The sequence below is a fragment of the Triticum urartu genome, chromosome 1A (assembly GCF_056163025.1).
Source record: "Triticum urartu cultivar PI428250 chromosome 1A, HENAU_Tu73, whole genome shotgun sequence".
NCBI lineage: Eukaryota > Viridiplantae > Streptophyta > Magnoliopsida > Poales > Poaceae > Triticum > Triticum urartu.
The window spans coordinates 202,960,092-202,980,566 of NC_141873.1; the positions used below are offsets into that span (position 1 = coordinate 202,960,092).

The window sequence follows — 20,475 nt, forward strand, 5'->3', positions numbered from 1 at the left end:
CTCTTCATGGAGCAAGACGACGACATGAACTCCTTCGTCACCAAGAGTCACCTCTTTGGTGCACAACGTGCTTTGCATCAAGAGCAACAAGCTATGAGTGAACGCATCGACAACCTTGCCGCCGACTTGCGTCTTTCCGAGCAACGTACAAGGGACTACTTTGACAACAAGCTCGATGATCACAAGCAAGAGAATGACGCAAGGATGGACGAGATTCGCGCTTTGTTGCTGAACCTCTCTTCTTCCACTTCAAGAAGGAGCCGTTCAAGTCGACACTCCGACGACACCATCTCCGATTCAAGTACACCGACATCGAACACTCTTCGACGAGCCGCGCGCAACGAGCGTCAAGCAAACCTCAATCCACTTCGAGAACAAGCCTTTGCGCTAGCTCGGGAACGGCAACCCCAACGTCAACACGAACAAGAGGAGCGAGTGCGACAACATCAAGATGCACAAGACGCCGAGGCGGAACGCCAAGAACAACAACTACGTGAATCTCAAGCACTTGAAGCGCAACGTGCCCTTCATGAATCAAGTCGTGTCGTAGCCGACCGAGGCCGACAAGCTCGACTACATCAAGAAGCACTTCGCGATGAAGCTCAAGAAAGAATTTATCAAAGATGTGTGCGTCAACAAGCTCCTCGTCAAGATAGACAAGCTCCCCCTCAAGCGAGACAAGAACATCAAGTCCATAGAGAACAAGAAGACAATGGACCCAATCCTCGCCAAGAGCAACATGAGGAAGACTTCCAACTTTGTCAAGAGCACCACGAGTTGGACAATCATCTACAACATGGGCGTCATCATCCCCGACCCCAACACAATGAAGAGCAACGCTACGGCAAGCTCAAGTTCACCATGCCCAAGTTCAACGGAAGCAACGATCCCGAAGAATACCTTTCATGGGCATTGAAAGTTGACAAGATCTTCCGTTTGCACAATTATGAAGAAGAAAAGAAGATCGCAATGGCATCCCTTGAGTTCCAAGACTATGTCCTCATTTGGTGGGAACAAGTCATTGAGCGCCGCGAGGCAATAGGTGAACCACCCATCACTACTTCGGCACAAATGAAGGATGTTATGAGAGCACGATTCGTGCCAAACTACTACAACCGCGACCTCTTCAAGAAACTTCAACAACTCAAGCAAGGAACAAAGAGCGTTGAAGAGTACTACAAGGAAATGGAGATTCCCATGATAAGAGCCAATGTGACGGAAGATGATGAGAAAACTATGGCACGGTTCTTGAATGGACTCAATCATCCTATCAAGAAGATCGCCGACTTCCAACCATACTCGAACCTCATCGAGCTAGTGCATCAAGCTACCAAAGCGGAACGGCAAGTACAAGACGACTTCAAGTATGCCAAGTTCTCATCCAAGTCCTATGGCCTCTCCAATAATCAAGCTTCGACAACTCCAACACCTTCTACCTCAACCAAGCCTTCTACAAGCAACGGCGACAAGTCAAGTTACAAGAAACCTTCGTCAACTACAAGTCATCCTCCTACGAGCAATTTCAAGCCGAGAGCTCCATCATCATCTAGCCCAACCGATGAGACCATCAAGACGAGTTGCCTCAAGTGTTTCACTTGCGAAGGCCGAGGCCACAAGTCCTATGAGTGCACCAACAAGCGCACAATGATGTTCAACGACGATGGCACTTATGATTCCATGAGCGAAGGAGAAATGAAAGCCCTTGAGCAAGTCGCCATGCACCGCCAAGTGAAAAATGAAGAAGAACAAGTCTTTTGAGATGAAGACTCAAGTCCCGCACTTGTTGTCTCCAAAGTCTTGACTCTCCAACATCACCAAGAAGAAGACCAAAGATGCACCATATTCCACACCAAGGCCGACATCAATGGACGATCCGTCAAGGTCATCATCGATGGAGGGAGTTGTCACAATCTCGCAAGTGAAGAACTTTGCTCCAAGGTCCAATTACCCAAGACGAAGCATCCACATCCATACAAAGTGCAATGGCTTAGTGACTCCGGCACTATCCAAGTCGAGCACCGAGTACAAGTATCCTTCAAAATCGGCGCTTACGAAGACACCTTGGAGTGTGACGTCATCCCAATGACCGTTTGCCATCTTCTCCTTGGACGGCCATGGCAATTCGATAGAAGAGTCATCCACAATGGGCGTACAAACCACTATAGATTCAAGATGCAAGGAAAGGAGTTTGTGTTACGACCCATGTCTCCAAGACAAGTGATCGCCGATAAACAAGCCACCCATCATGGAGAGAATCGTGAGAGAGTGAGACACCAAAAAGAGAGTGAGCGCCACAAGCCCAAATTGAGTGCCTCCACGATGATCGAAAACAAGAACTTCGATCTATTTGCCACCAAACGTGAGATGAGAGAAGTGTGTGAGAACCCATCTAGTGTCCTACACTATGTCCTCGTGTGCAAGGACAATACACCACAAACTAACACTTCTCACACTCTTCCTATAGTGTTGTCTTCTCTTTTGCAGGAATTTCTAGATGATTTCCCTAATGAGCTACCTCCGGGACTACCTCCATTACGAGGCATTGAGCACCGCATCGACCTCATCCCCGGAGCACCTCTTCCGAACAAAGCTCCCTACCGCGTCAACCCCGAAGAAACCAAAGAAATGCAAAGGCAAGTAAAGCATCTCATAGACCAAGGTCATGTGCGTGAAAGTTTGAGTCCTTGTGCCGTACCGGTCATTCTTGTGCCAAAACGTGACGGTAGCTTTCGCATGTGCTCCGATTGTAGACCTATCAATGCTATCACCCTTAGATATAGGTACCCCATTCCACGCCTAGATGATATGCTAGGTGAGCTTAGTGGTGCCACTATATTTTCCAAAACCGACCTTAAGAGTGGTTACTATCAAATCCGCATACAAGAGGGTGATGAATGGAAAACCGCATTCAAAACCAAGTTTGGTTTGTATGAGTGGTTAGTCATGCCTATGGGTCTCTCGGAAGCACCGGGCACTTTTATGCGCCTTATGAATCATGTCTTTCGCGCTTACATTGGTATATTTGTTGTGGTTTACTTCGATGACATTCTTATGTTTAGCAAATCTATCCAAGTACATGTCACCCATGTCTGCATCGTTTTGCAAACTCTTAGAAAAGAGCGTCTCTATGCTAATATGGAGAAATGCCTATTTGGTGTTGATAAGCTCGTTTTCTTGGGTTTTGTGGTCTCTTCTAAGGGTATTCATGTAGATAAGTCCAAGATCAATGCTATTAAGACTTGGCCGCAACCAACCAACTTGCATCAAGTGTGTAGTTTCCTTGGCCTTGCGGGCTTCTATCGTCGCTTTGTAAAGGATTTTAGCACCATTGCTTCGCTTTACATGCTTTGAGCAAGAAGAATGCGCCTTTTGTTTGGGGACCATCCCAAGATATCGCATTCAATGAGCTTAAGAATTTGCTTACTCATGCTCCCATGCTTGCTTTACCCAACTTCGACAAGCCTTTTGAGACTCATTGCGATGCTAGCGGTAATGGCATAGGAGGTGTGTTAACGCAAGAGAAGCGCCCCATAGCTTACTTTAGTGAGAAACTTTCCGGAGCGCAACTCAAATATCCCATCTATGAAGAAGAGCTATATGCTTTAGTCCGCGTTTTACATGAATGGGAACATTACCTTCGTCCCCATGAGTTTATCATTCATACCGATCATGAGACCCTCAAGTATCTCAAGGGTCAAACTAAGTTGAACAAGCATCATGCTAAATGGAGTGAATTCATTGAGTCTTTTCCCTATGTCATCAAGTACATCAAGGGTAAAGAAAACATCGTCGCGGATGCTCTTTCCCGCATATGCATGCTAGTCATGCAACTCGAGTTAGATGTCATTAGCTTCAAGCATATCAAAGATTTGTATGCGCATGATGAAACTTTTGCCACCCCTTATGCCAAGTGTTTGTCGAATACATCGTGGGAACTCTATTACATCAAAGACGGCTACCTTATGAGAGCTAACAAACTTTGCATCCCCAAGTCATCCCTTCGTTTATTGCTTTTGCAGGAATCGCATGGAGGAGGATTAATGGGACACTTTGGACGCGATAAGACGTTCGCCACGCTCTCGAAGAGCTACTTTTGGCCAAAGATGTTTCGGGACGTCAATCTCTTCACCAACCGATGTTCGACATGCCACAAAGCTAAGTCCAAAGCTCAATATCATCGCCTCTATATGCCTCTACCGATTCCATACCAATCATGGGAAGATATTAGCATGGACTTTGTGCTTGGTTTTCCTAGAACTCGAAATGGCAAGGATTTCGTTTTTGTTGTCGTGGACCATTTCTCCAAAATGGCTCATTTCATTCCTTGCAACAAGATAGACGATGCCTCACATATTGCAAATTTGTTTTGTAGGGAAATCTTGCGCCTTCATGGAGTGCCAAAGACTATCGTCTCGGACCGTGATGTCAAGTTCGGAATCAAGCTACTTGTGGAAGACTCTCTGCGCCAAGCTCTGAATCAAGCTACTCTTCTCCACGGCATACCATCCTCAAACCGACGGCCAAACGGAGGTGACAAACCGCACACTCTCCGCTCTACTTCGAGTACTCATCAAGAAGAACATCAAGGAGTGGGCGGAGTGTCTACCCATCGCCGAGTTCGCATACAACCAAGCAAGACACTCAACAACCGGCAAGTCCCCTTTCGAGGTCATCTACGGAGTCAACCCTTTGTCACCATTGGATATTCTTCCTCTACCACTCCAAGAGCGCATCAATTTGGATGCAAGTGCGCGTGTGGCACATCTCAAGAAGATGCATGAAAATACAAGAAACACCATCGAGCACCAAGTTCAACGCCTTGCGACGAAGCTCAACTTCAACAAGCAACCTATGGTCTTCAACATTGGTGATCAAGTGTGGCTACACCTTCGCAAGGACCACTTCCCACAAGAACGCAAATCCAAGCTTCGTCCACGAGCAGATGGACCCTTCAAGATGCTTGCACGCTACAACGACAATGCTTACAAGATCGACCTTCCACGCGACAAGTACAACGTGAGCGACATCTTCAACGTCAAAGATCTCTCTCCTTTCCATGGTGATGAAGATTTTGATCCGAGGACGGATCTTCCCCAAGGGAGGGGAGATGATGCGGAGCATCCCAAGGTCATCCCCATGGACCTACCATCGTCTCATCAAGTGCCTACCGGACCCATGACTCGATCATGTGCAAGAGCCCTTGAAACTGAGGTGACATCTCTCCTCTCACAATTCCATTTCGATGCGCATGAAGCATGGCTACTACCTCATATGGATACATTGTGCATACTCAGGTACAATGGAGAAGCTAAGGAGCAAGGACAAGAAGAAGAGGAAGATGGACGAGAAGACGGACAAGAAGAAGGGATGCAGGAAAAGTCCCAGCCACCGGACGACTGGCCGGGACTGGACGTCCGGCGCCTGAAGCCTCAGCCGAACCCCAGCGAGCAGACGACCGGTGCCCCTGCACCCGAAGCGAACAAGCGGACGTCCGGTCTGGACCGGACGACCGGCGCACCAGCACCCGAGCCAACATCAACGGAAGTACGGAGCTACCGGACATCCGGCACCCCCATCACAGAGCAGAACCAGCGGTCGACTGGAGGACACCGGACGTCCGGCAGCTCCTGAGACACCGGACGACCGGTCCCCAGCGGACGATCGGTACCTGGCTGCGTCCAGATTCGAGCCCGAGGCCCATGTACCCTTTCACTTCGCCCCCCTTTTGCACTTAGACTATAAATAGACCCCCCATTCATCCTAGCTTGGGTTAGCGTTGGTTTAGCTCATACTTCGAGATAGAGCGTCGCTCATTCATCCCGATCTCCTCCTCGAGAGAGAATGTGGCCCCTCTTCGGAGAAGATCAACTTGGATTCAAGACCCCCTCTTGGGCGGCCCCATCAAGACCTCCTTCTAGGAGAAGAAACGGTTACTTGTATCGTCCTTTGTTGACCTTGGGTCATCGTGTATCTCTTTGTGTTTCGAGGATCTAGCACATGTGTAATCGAATCTTGTTGGTTTGAGTGATTCTCTCGTGTTTTCCCTCGTGAATCCCCCTCGCGTTCTTCGTGTTTCTCTTTGGAATCCTCTCCTTCCATGAAAGATCGGCCATCTAGGGTTCCACCCTACATCACGTGCGAGCACCTTGAAGGGTCCATCTGCTCGTGGTCGAAGCTTAGACTTGCGTTCTTGTGGAAAGCGCTCCTTGCGAAGGTGTAGCCACACGAGATCACCAATGTTGATGACCATAGGTTGCCTGTTGACGTTGAGCTTTGTCGCAAGGCGTTGTACTTGGCGCTCAATGGTGTTTCTTGTATCTTCATGCACCTTCTTGAGATGGGTCACTCGTGCACTTGCGTCCAAATTTATTCGCTCTTGGAGTGGAAGAGGTAGAATATCCAATGGTGACAAAGGGTTGAATCCGTAGACGACCTCGAAAGGGGACTTGCCGGTTGTTGAGTGTCTTGCTCGGTTGTAGGCGAACTCGGCGATGGGTAGACACTCCTCCCACTCCTTGATGTTCTTCTTGATGAGTACTCGAAGTAGAGCGGAGAGTGTGCGGTTTTTCACCTCCGTGTGGCCGTCGGTTTGAGGATGGTACACCGTGGAAAAGAATAGCTTGGTTTCGAGCTTGGCGCATAGGGTCTTCCAAAAGTAGCTAAGGAACTTGACATCGTGGTCCGAGACAATTGTTTTTGGCACACCATGGAGACGCAATATTTCCCTACAAAAGAGATTAGCAACATGTGAAGCATCGTCTATCTTGTGACAAGGAATAAAATGTGCCATTTTGGAGAAACGGTCCACAATGACAAATATGGAATCTTTCCCATTGCGAGTCCTAGGCAAACCAAGTACAAAGTCCATGCTAATGTCTTTCCAAGGCTGGTACGGAATTGGTAAAGGCATATAGAGACTATGAGATTGAGCTTTGGAATTAGCTTTGCGACATGTAGAACACTGGTTGGTGAAACGATTAACATCCCGAAACATCTTAGGCCAAAAGTAGCTTTTCGAGAGCGTGGCGAACGTCTTGTCGCGTCCGAAATGTCCCATTAAGCCTCCTCCATGAGATTCCTGCAAAAGCAACAAATGAAGAGAGGACTCGGGAATACAAAGTTTGTTAGATCTCATAAGGTAGCCATCTTTGATGTAATAGTGTTCCCAAGATGTATTCGACAAACACTTGGCATAAGGAATGGCAAAAGTTGCATCATGCTCATATAAGTCTTTGATATGCTTGAAGCCAATGACATCTAACTCAAGTTGCGTGACAAGCATGCAAATGCGGGAAAGAGCATCTGCTACTATGTTTTCTTTACCCTTGATGTAATTGATGACATAGGGAAAAGACTCAATAAATTCACTCCATTTAGCATGACGCTTGTTCAACTTAGTTTGTCCCTTCAGATACTTGAGAGTCTCATGATCGGCATGAATGATAAACTCATGGGGACAAAGGTAGTGTTCCCATTCTTAAGCTCATTGAATGCGGTATCTTGGGATGGTCCCCAAACAAAAGGCGCATTCTTCTTGCTCAAAGCATGCAAGGCGAAGCAATGGTGCTAAAATCCTTTACGAAGCGACGATAGAAACACGCAAGGCCAAGAAAACTACGCACTTGATGCAAGTTGGTTGGTTGCGGCCAAGTCTTAATAGCATTAATCTTGGACTCATCAACATGAACACCCTTAGAAGAAACAACAAAACCCAAGAAAATGAGCTTATCAACACCAAAAAGGCATTTCTCCATATTAGCATAGAGTCGCTCTTTTCTAAGAGTTTGCAAAACAGTGCGGACATGGGTGACATGCTCCATAATAGATTTGCTAAACGCAAGAATGTCATCGAAGTAAACCACAACAAATATACCAATGTAAGGGCGAAAGACATGATTCATAAGGCGCATAAAAGTGCTGGCGCTTCCGAAAGACCCATATGCATGACTAACCACTCATACAAACCAAACTTGGTTTTGAAGGCGGTTTTCCATTCATCACCCTCTTGTATGCGGATTTGATAGTAACCACTTTTAAGATCAATTTTAGAAAATATAGTGGCACCGCTAAGCTCATCAAGCATATCATCTAGGAGTGGAATGGGATACCTATAGCAAACGGTGATATCATTGATAGGTCTACAATCGGAGCACATGCGAAAACTACCATCACGTTTTGGCTCAAGAATGACCGGAACGGCACAAGGGCTCAAACTTTCACGCACATGTCCATGGTCTATGAGATGCTTTACTTTCCTTTGTATTTCTTTTGTTTCGTCGGGGTTGAGCCGGTACGGAGCTTTGTTTGGAAGTGGCGCTCCGGGGATGAGGTCGATGCGGTGCTCAATGCCTCGAAGTGGAGGTAGTCCCGGAGGTAGCTCATCGGGGAAAACATCTTGAAATTCCTGCAAAAGAGAAGACAACACTAGAGGAAGAGTGTGAGAGGTGTTAGTTTGTGGTGCGTTGTCCTTGCACACAAGGACGTAGTGTAGGACACTAGATGGGTCCTCACACACTTCTCTCATCTCACGTTTGGTGGCAAATAGAACTAAGTTCTTGTTTTTGCTCATCGTGGAGGCAGTCGATTTTGGCTTGTGGCGCTCACTCTCGTTTTGGTGGCTCGCTCTCTCACTATGATCTCCACGATGGGTGGCTTACTTGTCGGTGATCACTTGACTTGGCGACATTGGATGGAGGATGTACTCCTTGCCCTTCATCTTGAAGATGTAGTGGTTCGTTCGGCCGTTGGGGACGACTCCTCTATCGAATTGCCATGGCCGTCCAAGGAGAAGATGACAAACGGTCATTGGAACGACGTCGCACTCCAAGGTGTCTTTGTAGGCGCCGATCTTGAAGGAGACTTGTACTCGGTGCTCGACTTGGATAGTGCCGGAATCACTAAGCCATTGCACTTTGTATGGATGTGGATGCTTCCTCTTGGGTAATTGGAGCTTGGAGCAAAGTTCTTCACTTGCGAGATTGTGACAACTCCCTCCATCGATGATGACCTTGACGGATCGTCCATTGATGCCGGCCTTGGTGTGGAATATGTGGCATCGTTGGTCTTCTTCTTGGTGATGTTGGAGAGTCAAGACTTTGGAGACAACAAGTGCGGGACTCGAGTCTTCATCACAAAAGACTTGTTCTTCTTCATTGTTCACTTGGCGGTGAATCGCGACGTGCTCGAGGGCTTCCATTTCGCCGTCGCTCATGGAGTCATACGTGCCATCGTCGTTGAAGACCATGGTTCGCTTGTTGGTGCACTCGTAGGACTTGTGGCCTCAGCCTCCGCAAGTGAAACACTTGAAGGAACTCATCTTGATGGTCTCATCGGTTGGGGTTGATGATGATGAAGCTCTCGGTTTGAAGTTGCCCGTAGTAGGGTTGATTGCAGTTGGCGAAGCTTTCTTGGAAGTCGACTTGTCGATGTTGGAAGTAGAAGGTCTTGTAGTCGGTGTTGGAGTCGTTGAAGCTTGGTTATTGGAGAAGCCGTAGGACTTGGATGAGAACATGGCATACTTGAAATCATCTTGCACTTGGCGTTCCGCTTTGGTAGCTTGGTGCACTAGCTCGATGAGATTTGAGTATGGTTGGAAGTCGGCGATCTTCTTGATAGGATGATTGAGTCCATTCACGAAACGTGCCATTGTTTGCTCATCATCTTTCGTGACATTGGCTCGTATCATGGTAATCTCCATCTCCTTGTAGTACTCTTCAACGCTCTTGGTTCCTTGCTTGAGTTGTTGGAGTTTCTTAAAGAGATCGCAGTTGTAGTAGGTAGGTACGAAGCGTGCTCTTATGACATCCTTCATTTGCGCCCAAGTAGTGATGGGTGGTTCACCTCTTGCCTCTCAGCGCTCAATGACTTGTTCCCACCAAATGAGCACGTAGTCTTGGAACTTAATGGATGCCATTGCGATCTTCTTCTCTTCGTCATATTGTGCAAACGGAAAATCTTGTCAACTTTCAATGCCCATGAAAGGTACTCTTCGGGATCGTTGCTTCCGTTGAACTTGGGCATGGTGAACTTGAGCTTGCCGTAGCGTTGCTCTTCATTGTGTTGGGGTCGGGGATGATGACACCCATGTTGTAGATGATTGTTCAACTCGTGGTGCTCTTGACGCGGAGGGTTGTTATCCTCATGTTGCTCTTGTCGTGGAGGATTTCCATTGTCTTCATGCTCTCGATGAACTTGATGGTGTTCGCGAGCTTGTGGAGGATCTTCGCGAGCTCGAAGAGGAACTTGACGATGCACATGAGCGTGAAATCTTTGTTCTTGAATTTCTTCGCGATGTGCTTCTTCTTGTTCACGGGCTTGTCGGCTTCGGATGGCAATGGCTCGACTCGAATCGCGTAGAGCTTGTTGCGCCACAAGTGCTTGAGCGTCACGGAGTTGTTGTGCTTGACGTTGTGCCTCGGCATATTGGGCATTTTGGTGTAGACGCCCTCGCTCTTCCTCTTCATGTTGGCGTTGACGTTTTCGTTCTCGTGCTAGCGCAAAGGCTTCTTGAGTTTGATGTTGTCGACGCTCTTGAGAGTCGATGTCCCTTAGGGGATTGAGGCTTGCTTGACGGTCGACGCGCGCGGCTCGACGAGGAGTGTTCGATTTCGGTGTACTTGAGGCGGAGAGGGTGAAGTCGGAGTGGCGGCTTGAATGGCTCCTTCTTGAAGTGGAAGACGAGACGTTGAGCAACAAAGCACGAATTTCGTCCATCCTTGCGTCATTCTCTTACTTGTGATTGTTGAGCTTGTGGTCGAAGTAGTCCTTTGTACATTGCTCGGAAAGTCGCAAGTTGGCGGCAAGGTTGTCGATGCATTCACTCATCGCTTATTGCTCTTGATGCAAAGCATGTTGTGCACCAAAGAGGTGACTCTTGGTGACGAAGGAGTTCATGTCATCGTCTTGCTCCATGAAGAGTGGGTTGGTAGAAGTACTTGGCCTATCCATCATTCCAAGACAAATGTGAGTGGTAGAAAGAGAGGAACAAGTACCAAATGTACCTTGACCGAAGTTGAAAGTGGATCGAGGATCACTCCAATGTAGGACAAGGAAATAGCACAATTGGTACGAGTTCTTGTCGGTTTCTCACACCTACACAAGTAAAAGCTTTTGGTGGACCTTGGTTAGGATGGTGGCAGAAAATTTGATGCAATTGTAAGTGAGCTTCAATAATGTTGGAAAAGATTCGCAAGATGCAATGTAACAAGTAGACCAAGCATATAAGGTACACGGAAACACACACGCAAAAGGTAAGTGGGGTTGTGCAACCAAGGGTGAGCCAAAATGTGGAATCCACGAAAATGCTCTTGTTGCAGAACACTAGAGAGACGCTAGCATGATTGCACGATAGGCGGATACAAGAACTTGTGCACAACCTGCTTAGCAAAAATGCAACGACTTCTATCGCAAATACTTTGTATGCAAGGTGTTGCTATGATATGATCCAAAATGATCGAGTATGACAATCTTAATGTTTTATGATGCTATGGTTCTTGCTTAAAAGCTCTTTGCGTATCTTTCCTGTTTGCTTAAAAGCTTGGTTGGCTCTTTGATGTTTGAGCTCTTTTCTCATGCAATGTTTGACGAACCAAGATAGCAAGTGAGTATGCGATGACAAGTTTGTGACACAAGAGATGATACCAATATATGCAACAATGATGTATGTATGTATGTATGTATGCTATGGGAAGTATGATCACTAATGTGTACAAGTCTTGTTGCCCGCAATACTCAATGGCTAGTCTCGATGGGTAAGCAACGCAAAGGAGTAAGGCTATGATGGCTATCAATTTAATGGCAAGAATGATATGTCCAATACCAAGATTAGGTTACCGGTCTTGCTTTGGTATGGTGTCAAAATGGTGGCACGAATACCAAGTCGTAGTCAAGGTGGTCGTTGTTGATGACGCGTCCGTGGCGAAGATGAGCAGTGGTGATGTCGATGTCGAACCGTACCTAGATAGCCGAAACACAAAAGGATACTGTACCGCAACTCAAATTCTCAAACCTCAAAGTAGCAATTGTGTCGGAGAGCAAAACGGTCCAAAAATGGTGGTTTATGCGGAAGTGGTGGAGGTATGCGGAAATATATATGGTATATGGTGAGCACCGGAACAAAAATTGGTGGAATTTTGGGTGGAGTTGTGGAAGTAGTGCGAACTTTCTGTCGAAGCCGGAAGTTCCGGGCAAGACGGAGGGTCCGGGGTCCGGAGGTTCCGGGGAAGGCCGGAAGGTCCGGGGGCCGGAATGTCCGGGCTGGACTGGAAGTTCCGGTGGTCGTGATTCTGCCAAGAACAGAGACTTCGGTATCATGGATTTGGGCAGAAAAACTTGGGGGAAAAGCCCAAATCCGAAGGGGAAAAAGAAGAAATTGGAGGAAAATAAGGGTGGGGAGGCTAGATCTACGAGCCACACACAAAATTCACGGATCAAAACCAACAAAATCTCAACACACGAACAAATCACAAAAAAAAATTTGGGGCTATTTTTGGTGGGGATTTTCGGATTAGGACGAAAAACAACAAAATTAGGCTAGAAACACAACGGGGAGGCTCCGAAATCGTGATCAACCTTGCTCTAGGTACCAAGATGATGTAGGGTAGAACCCTAGTGGCCCGATCTTTCACGGAAGGAGCGGATCCCGCGAAGAACGCGAAAAACACGAGGAGGGAAACGAGGGAAAACACAAGGGGAAACACAAGAGGAACACTCAAACTAACAAGAACAGGTCACACATGTGCTAGATCCTCGGGTACATAGAACGATACACGAATCCACGGACAACTAAGGACGATACAAGGGTAGCCGGTTCTTCTCCGTGAGGAGGTCCTGAATCCACAAGGGGATCTTCCCGAAAAGGGGTCTTGAATCCACGGTAGATCTTCTCCGAAGAGGGGCCGCGATCTCTCTCAAGGAGTTGTTTCGATATGGATGAGCGAAGCTCTATCTCTGAGTATGAGCTAAACCAACGCTAACTGATGCGGAGCATCCTACGGACATCACCATGTCAAGAGTCCGTTTGGCAAGTGACACATGCGACCTCTACTTCACATACACAAAGGTGCATCATCTCCTTTACACGTGCTCACTTGACCCCTTCGAGGATGGTATACTACTTGACACTTCTCCCGTGTGCATGCATAGGTATTGTCGGAACGCTGCGGACGACGTGGAGGAGTGCAAGCGCCAAGGAACACCTACACCATCCGCGAGGGAAGCGTGGAAACGAAGACGCAAGAAGAAGAGCTGTCGAAGAAGCTCCACCCACCGGACGACCGGTCGGGTCCGGACGTCCGGTGCCTGAAGATCCACCGGACGATTGGTCCAGACCGGACAACCAGTGTCCCTGCACCCGAGCCAAACGAGCGGACGTCCGACGCCACCGGACGACCGGCGACCGGACGACCGGTCCGGACCGGAAATCTGCTACACCAGCATCCGAGCCAGATCGAGTGGACGACCGGCCCCTACCGGACGTCCGGCCGCCCACGAGCCACCGGACGATCGGTCACTAGCGGACGTCCGGTACCTGGTCGTGCCCAGTTGCGGGCTGAGGCCCATGTACCCCTTCACTTCACCCCCATTTGCACTAAGACTATAAATAGACCTCTCCCTCCTCCTTTCTAGGGTTAGCGTTGTGATAGCTCATTTGAGAGATAGAGCTACGCTCATCCATATCGGATCTAGTCCTTGAGAGAGACCGCGACCCCTCTTCGGAGAAGATCCACCTTTGGATTCAAGACCCCTTTCTAAAGGAAGATCCCCTTGTGGATTCAAGACCTCCTCACGGAGAAGAACCGGCTACCCCTTGTATCGTCCGTTGTTGACTTTGGATCTTGTATATCCCTTTGTGTTCATGGATCTAGCGCATGTGTGACTAGTTCTTGTTGGTTAAGTGATTCTCTCGTGTTTTCCCCTGTGATTTCCCTCGTGTTCCTCGTGTTCTTCGCGGGATCCGCTCCTTTCGTGAAAGATCGGGCGATTAGGGTTCTACCCTACATCATCTTGTATCAGAGCCAGCTTGTCTCTTGATACCATCATCTTGGTATCATGAGCCATGTTGATCATGATGTCGGAGCCTCCCCCACCGTTTTCTAGCCTTCTTTTGCTTGATTTCGTCCTAAATTCGAAAATCCCCACCAAAAATAGCCCCAATTTTTTTTGTGATTTGTTGGTTTGATGATATTTTGTTTATTTTGATCCATGGATTTTCTTGGTTTCGAGTGGATCTGGCATCTCCCCAAGTTTCTCCATCTTTCATCCACGAAATCTCATCAATTTTGACCCCAAAATCACCAAATTCCGTCCAAAATCGCGTCCCGAATCTCGGATCTCGAGTTGACCCCGATACACCGGATGACCGTCACTTTACCAGACGTCCGGAGCCGCATGAACCACCGGACGTCCGACCTTACCGGACGACCGGACCCCCCTAACCCGAGCAGAATTAGCGGATTTCCGACCCGACCGGACATCCGGCCACCAGACATCCATTTTTTTCCGGAAGTCCGCTACCTGTAGATATCAACTTCGGCTGATTTTTGTTTCGGCCATAACTAATTCATCCGAACTCCATTTTTGACGTTATTCAGCTCGTTTTGAAGCTCTTGACATCCCCCTTCCCACAAAAATACCACCAACATCATTTGACTCCATCAAATTTTCTGAAATTTGGCAAGTTTGCCTAGGCCCTCCACCATATCATCCGCTACACCACCACCGACTTCCGCAACCTAACCAATTTTATTCCCTGTAGCATTAGTGGTTGCTTGAGGAGTGATTCGAGTCTCCTAAGGTGTCTAGGCTACTTAGGGACGGTTGCTTCTACATCAACCAACACCACCACTTCCGCATAACCTTGCCCACCATACACTTCCACTACCCCAAGTTAACCCAATTTTGTTTGTGTTGTGAGTTGTGTCTCCTAAGGTGTTTCGGCTACTTAGGGACCGTGCTTCCAACTCCGACACCTTGTATAGTACACCACCTTATCCTTCATTTCCGCATTGGCTACTCGCAAAACCCATCATTGCATTTCCGCAACCACCACCACATCCCGCTACCACCATTTGACATTTGAGATTTTGAGTTCGCGGTTTTTCCGTTTCCTAAGGTGTTTCTACTACTTAGGGACGAGTCTCCATCATCTTGGTATCTCCATCAAGATCACCACCACTCATCATCGCCAAGGACGGTAACCTCCATATCATCTTTGTATCATGGTACCCCTCCATTGTACATTCCCCTTGCAATTGCATTGTTAACCCCTAGCCCATTTTGCGTTACTTGCCTATCGAGATTAGCCATTTGATTATTGCTGGCAACGTTACTTGTGCACATTAGTGATCCACCCTTCCATTCCATACATACTAGATCATATTGGTATCATCATATCATCCCTTGTGCCTCAAGATTGTTCCCGCATATACACAATTGCTATCTTGGTTTGTGCATTTCGCAAAGTGGATATAAAAAAAGAATGAGCTTTTAAGCAAAAAAAGAGAGAAACAAAAGAGCTCGTAAGCAATAGCCATAGCATCATACCACATTGCATATAAGATCATCTTGCATCACCTTGTGAGAAACACCGGGAACCATACATCCATAGCATACTTGGGATAGAAAGTTATCCATTTTGCATCTTATAGGTTGTGCACAAGTGTCGTATCCGCCTATTGAGCAATTGTGCTAGCGTCTCTCTTGAGTTGTGCAACATGAGCATTTTCCGTGGATTCCACATTTTGTGCTCATCCTAGATTGCACGACCCCATTTATCTATCTGTGTGTGTGTTTCTGTGTGCCCCATATTGCTTGGTCTACTTGTTTCACTTGCGAATTTGTGAATCTCTTTCATCATTATTGACTCTTGCTAACATTTTATATCAATTTTTTGTGCCACTATCCTCACCGAGTTCCACCATAAGCCTTATGATGCGGAGCATCCCATGTTCATCCCCATGTACACTCTGACTACTCTCCAAACCCCAAGTGGACATCTGACGAGACCTCGAACATACGCCATTGGACACAAGGTGAACTCGCTCCTCTCCGAACCATCACTTTCTACATGTGAGATGTGGCTACTCGCTCATCCATTACGGATCTACTCCACGAGAGAGACCGCGGCCCCTTTACGAAGAAGATCCCCTTGGATTCAAGACCCCCTCTTGGGTGGCCCCATCAAGACCTCCTCACGGAGAAGAACCGACTACCGTGTATCGTCTGTTGTTGACCTTGGATCATTGTGTATCTCTTTGTGTTTCGAGGATCTAGCACATGTGTAATCGAATCTTGTTGGTTTGAGTGATTCTCTCGTGTTTTCCCTCGTGAATCCCCCTCATGTTCTTCGTGTTTCTCTTCGGGATCCGCTCCTTTCGTGAAAGATCGGCCACCTAGGGTTTCACCCTACATCATCTTGGTATCATGAGCTTAGGTTTATCACGAATTTGGAGCCTCCCCGTTGTGTTTTCTAGCCTAGTTTTGTTGTGTTCTTCCCCAAATTCGAACATCCCCACCAAAAATAGCCCCAATTTTTTTTGTGATTTGTTGGTATGATGAAGTTTTGTTGATTTTGATCCATGGATTTGCTTGGTTTTGAGTGGATCTAGCATTTCCCCAATTTTCCCCACTTTCCATCCATGAAATCTCATCAATTTTGACCCCAAAATCCCCAAATTCCGCCCAAAATCGCGTCCCGGGTCTGAAATCTCGCGTTGACCCCGACCACCGGACGACCGTCACTTTACCGGACGTCCAGTGCCCCTGGAACGACCGGACGTCCATCATCCACCGGATGACCGGAACCCCTAACCCGGATAGAAATTAGCGGATTTCCGAGCTCACCGGACGTCCTGATGAGGACATCAATACCATTGTTACACCCACAGCCCCTGCTGCTATACATACTGGACCGATTACTAGAGCTCGCGCACGCCAATTGAATTATCAGGTACTTTCTTTTCTTGGTAACGATCCTAATGTTCATGAAAATATGATGCAACCTAAATTGGTACATTTGTTTTACTTACAAATGAAGGGCCTAGCTTGGACAAGAAAGATGAACCTTGGAGCAAGTCCAAGCATGGAGATGATGGCATGCGCAAGGGGAACAAGAAAGGAGTTACAAGTGATGATTCCAGGACTCTGAAGCCACCATAATGAGTGCATGAAGCATGGGACGAAATATAAAAGATGCCACTTCATAAATTTCGTCTAGAGGCAATTTTAGGTGTTGCGTTACTTTATTATTGGGCCAGGCCCATGTATTTTCGAAGTACTTAAGTATAGGCTGTTTTTAGAGTCCGTATGTGTGGGGAAACAAGAGTTACGGTTGGTTTCGGACCCCTCCACCAAGGGACACAGAATTCCCCCTCTCTCCTCCATATATACAGCCCTTAGGGCATCGTTTAGGCTTTGGGATTTGTTTAGATTAAAAGTTCGCCATAGCTGCAACTTCGCGTACTTCGTTTGTGTCCAACGACCAGACCAAGACGTCACAGAACCCCACCTTGATCAACAAAGGTTTCATCTTATATTCGCAACATCCACATTGCAATCTTAGTTTCTTGCTTGTTCTTCATTTGCTCGCAGGAAACAGACCCTCGTGGTCAGGTTGATCGTGCTCCGGCGTGGTCAATAACCCTCGGAAGTTGGTTTAGCGATTGCTAAGGCGCGATGTCTCGCACGTTCGTAGTCAGATCGTCAAGGTCGACTCCCACAGAAAACGATAGCCACCATCTCATCGAAACATCGGAGCACCTTCGCCTCTATCATGTCCGGCCACCGGACATCCGTCCATTAGCGGACGTCCGCTACCTGTAAAAAACGGATTCGCTCAAAATTTGTTTCGGCCATAACTAATTCATCCGAACTCCGATTTTGACGTTCTTTAGCTCGTTTTGAATCTCTTGACATCCTCCTTCCCACAAAAATACCACCAACATCTTTTGAATCCATCATATTTTGACAATTTTGGCATCTTTGCCTAGGGCTTCCACCACATCATCCGGTACACCACCGCCGACTTTCGCAACCTAACCAATTTTGTTCCCCATCGCATTAGTGGTTGCTTGAGGAGTGATTTGAGTCTCCTAAGGTGTCTAGGCTACTTAGGGACGGTTGCTTCTTCTTCAACCACCACCACCACTTCCGCATAGGCTTGACCACTATACACTTCCGCCACCTCAATTTAACCCAATTTTGGTTCTGTTGTGAGTTGTGTCTCCTAAGGTGTTTCGGCTACTTAGGGACCGTGCTTTCAACTCCGGCACCATGTATAGTCCACCACCATAACCTCCACTTCTGCATTGCCTAGTGCAACACCATCGCATTCCGCTACCACCATTTGACATTTGAGATTTTGAGTTCGTGGTTTTTCCGTTTCCTAAGGTGTTTCGGCTACTTAGGGACGAGTCACCATCATCTTGGTATCTCCATCAAGATCACCGCCACTCATCATCACCGCGGATGGTGACCTCCATATCATCTTGGTATCGTGGTACCCCTCCATTGTACATTCCCCTTGCAATTGCATTGTTAACCCCTAGCCCATTTTTCGTTACTTGCCTATCGAGACTAGCCATTTGAGTATTGCCGGCAACGTTACTTGTGCACATTAGTGATCTACACCATACATTGCATACATACCATATCATATTGGTATCATCATATCATCTCATGTGCCTCAAGTTTGTTCCCGCATATATACAATTGCTACCTTGGTTTGTGCATTTCGCAAAGTGGCCATACAAAAAAAAGAGAATAAAGCTTTTAAGCAAAGAAAAGAGTGAGAAAAGAGCTTGTAAGCAACTGCCATAGCATCATACCACATTGTCATATAAGATCATCTTGGATCATAACACTGGGAACCGTATATACATAGCATACTTGGGATAGAAGTCGTTGCATTTTTGTCTCCTATAGGTTGTGCACAAGTGTCGTATCCGCCTATTGAGCAATCGTGCTAGCGCTTCTCTAGAGTTGTGCAACAAGAGCATTTTCCGTGGATTCCACATTTTGAGCTCATCCCAGGTTCACGACCCCATTTATCTATCCGTGTGTGCGTTTCCGTGTAACATCCCAAATTTTCAATTTGGAATGTTATACATTAGATCATCATGCATATCATATTTTATTTTGCTTTTGGTTTTGATCCTACAAAATTCTAAGCAACTCAAGGACCCACGGAGAGAGTTGGGGATTTTGTTATTTACATATTTGAGTTTTCTCAAATTTTGTAAACAGGATCATTTGATTTTATTTATTTTATCATCAATTATTTCTATTACAAAAATATGAGAGAGGGAATAAAATGACTTTCCCAAAAATATAGAAATATTGAGGATTTAATAAAAAAAATCAAGTAAGATTTATTTCGGAGTTTTTCGCTATTTTTAATTGAATTTAGGGAAAATACGCGTTTTCCAAAGTTGTATTTTGGGCCCAAATAAATGTTCATTTTATTGGGCTTGATTTTAGAAACCCGAGAAAATTTATTCCATGATTTTTGGAGTCCGTTTAGTATTTCTTTTTATTTTTCTTCCGAGCGTAATTATTTAAAAAAAACGAAACCGACTATGGGCCGTACCCGAGCGGGACTCCGCCCGGGGGCGCCTTTAAATAGCGAGGCACCCGGCGCCCCAGCCCATAACCGCGCCCGCGCCCGAAACCCTAGCCCGTTTAATATTTATTTTCTTTTTTGTTGGTTTTATTTTCGAATTTTTTTATTTTAATATTATTTTTTTATTTTAGTTATTTTCAGATTAGGTTAATTACCGATTAATCTGTTCGTCGTTTTTCTTTTTTGTCGGATTTTCCGCGGTTTCTGATCGCGATTTCTGATCCGATTTTCGTTTTAGTATAACTTTTCGCTCGTTTATCGGAATCAGGCGATTCAAGCGCCTGGAGTTTCATCTCGAAACCCTCTTTCCGAATAATCAACTTAAACAAGTTTTTGCTACTGTAAAATTTGACTTAGATCTAGATTACTAGAACGAAGTTGATTTCTTTCGCCGTTTGATTTTCTTTTGCTACGTTCGATTTGATTCTTTTTGCAAACCTGGGTTCTTAAGTTGAACTTTCTGGTTAGATCTTCTATTTGAGTTTTACCTATGCATTAGATGAGTACTTATTGTATGCTTGTTTGTTTGTCTACGATAGAATACCCGGAGTGCGCCGCCTGTTACTTTGAATCTCTAGGTTTCGCGGATCATCAGCAAGGCAAGTAACACTTTGATCATACCTTTTTCTACAACCCAGTTTTATTGAATTAGATCAATCCTCACACATTGCATGATTAGGATATAATTAAATTGTGGGATGGGAAGTAGATGAGGTAGTACCTATTACCTGTTTATTATCAAACCTTTGGGAGTTATTTGTACGTTTGCTTATTATGCCATGCTATGCTAGTAGACGTGGATTGGGTGAGTGATATCCATGACAGATGTGAGATTCTTAATTAATGGTTTATCTAAG

At 46.4% G+C, this 20,475-nt stretch overlaps 1 protein-coding gene across 1 annotated transcript in view; it reads left to right on the plus strand.

Moving 5' to 3' along the window:
- The first annotated feature begins 595 nt into the window (after positions 1-595).
- LOC147990594 (uncharacterized) overlaps positions 596-20,475 on the plus strand; it is a 131,700-nt gene continuing 111,820 nt past the window's right edge. The window contains exon 1 of the mRNA XM_087538308.1: positions 596-760. Within this exon, the coding sequence (XP_087394434.1) occupies positions 596-760 (165 nt within the window). The remainder of the gene's footprint in view (positions 761-20,475) is intronic.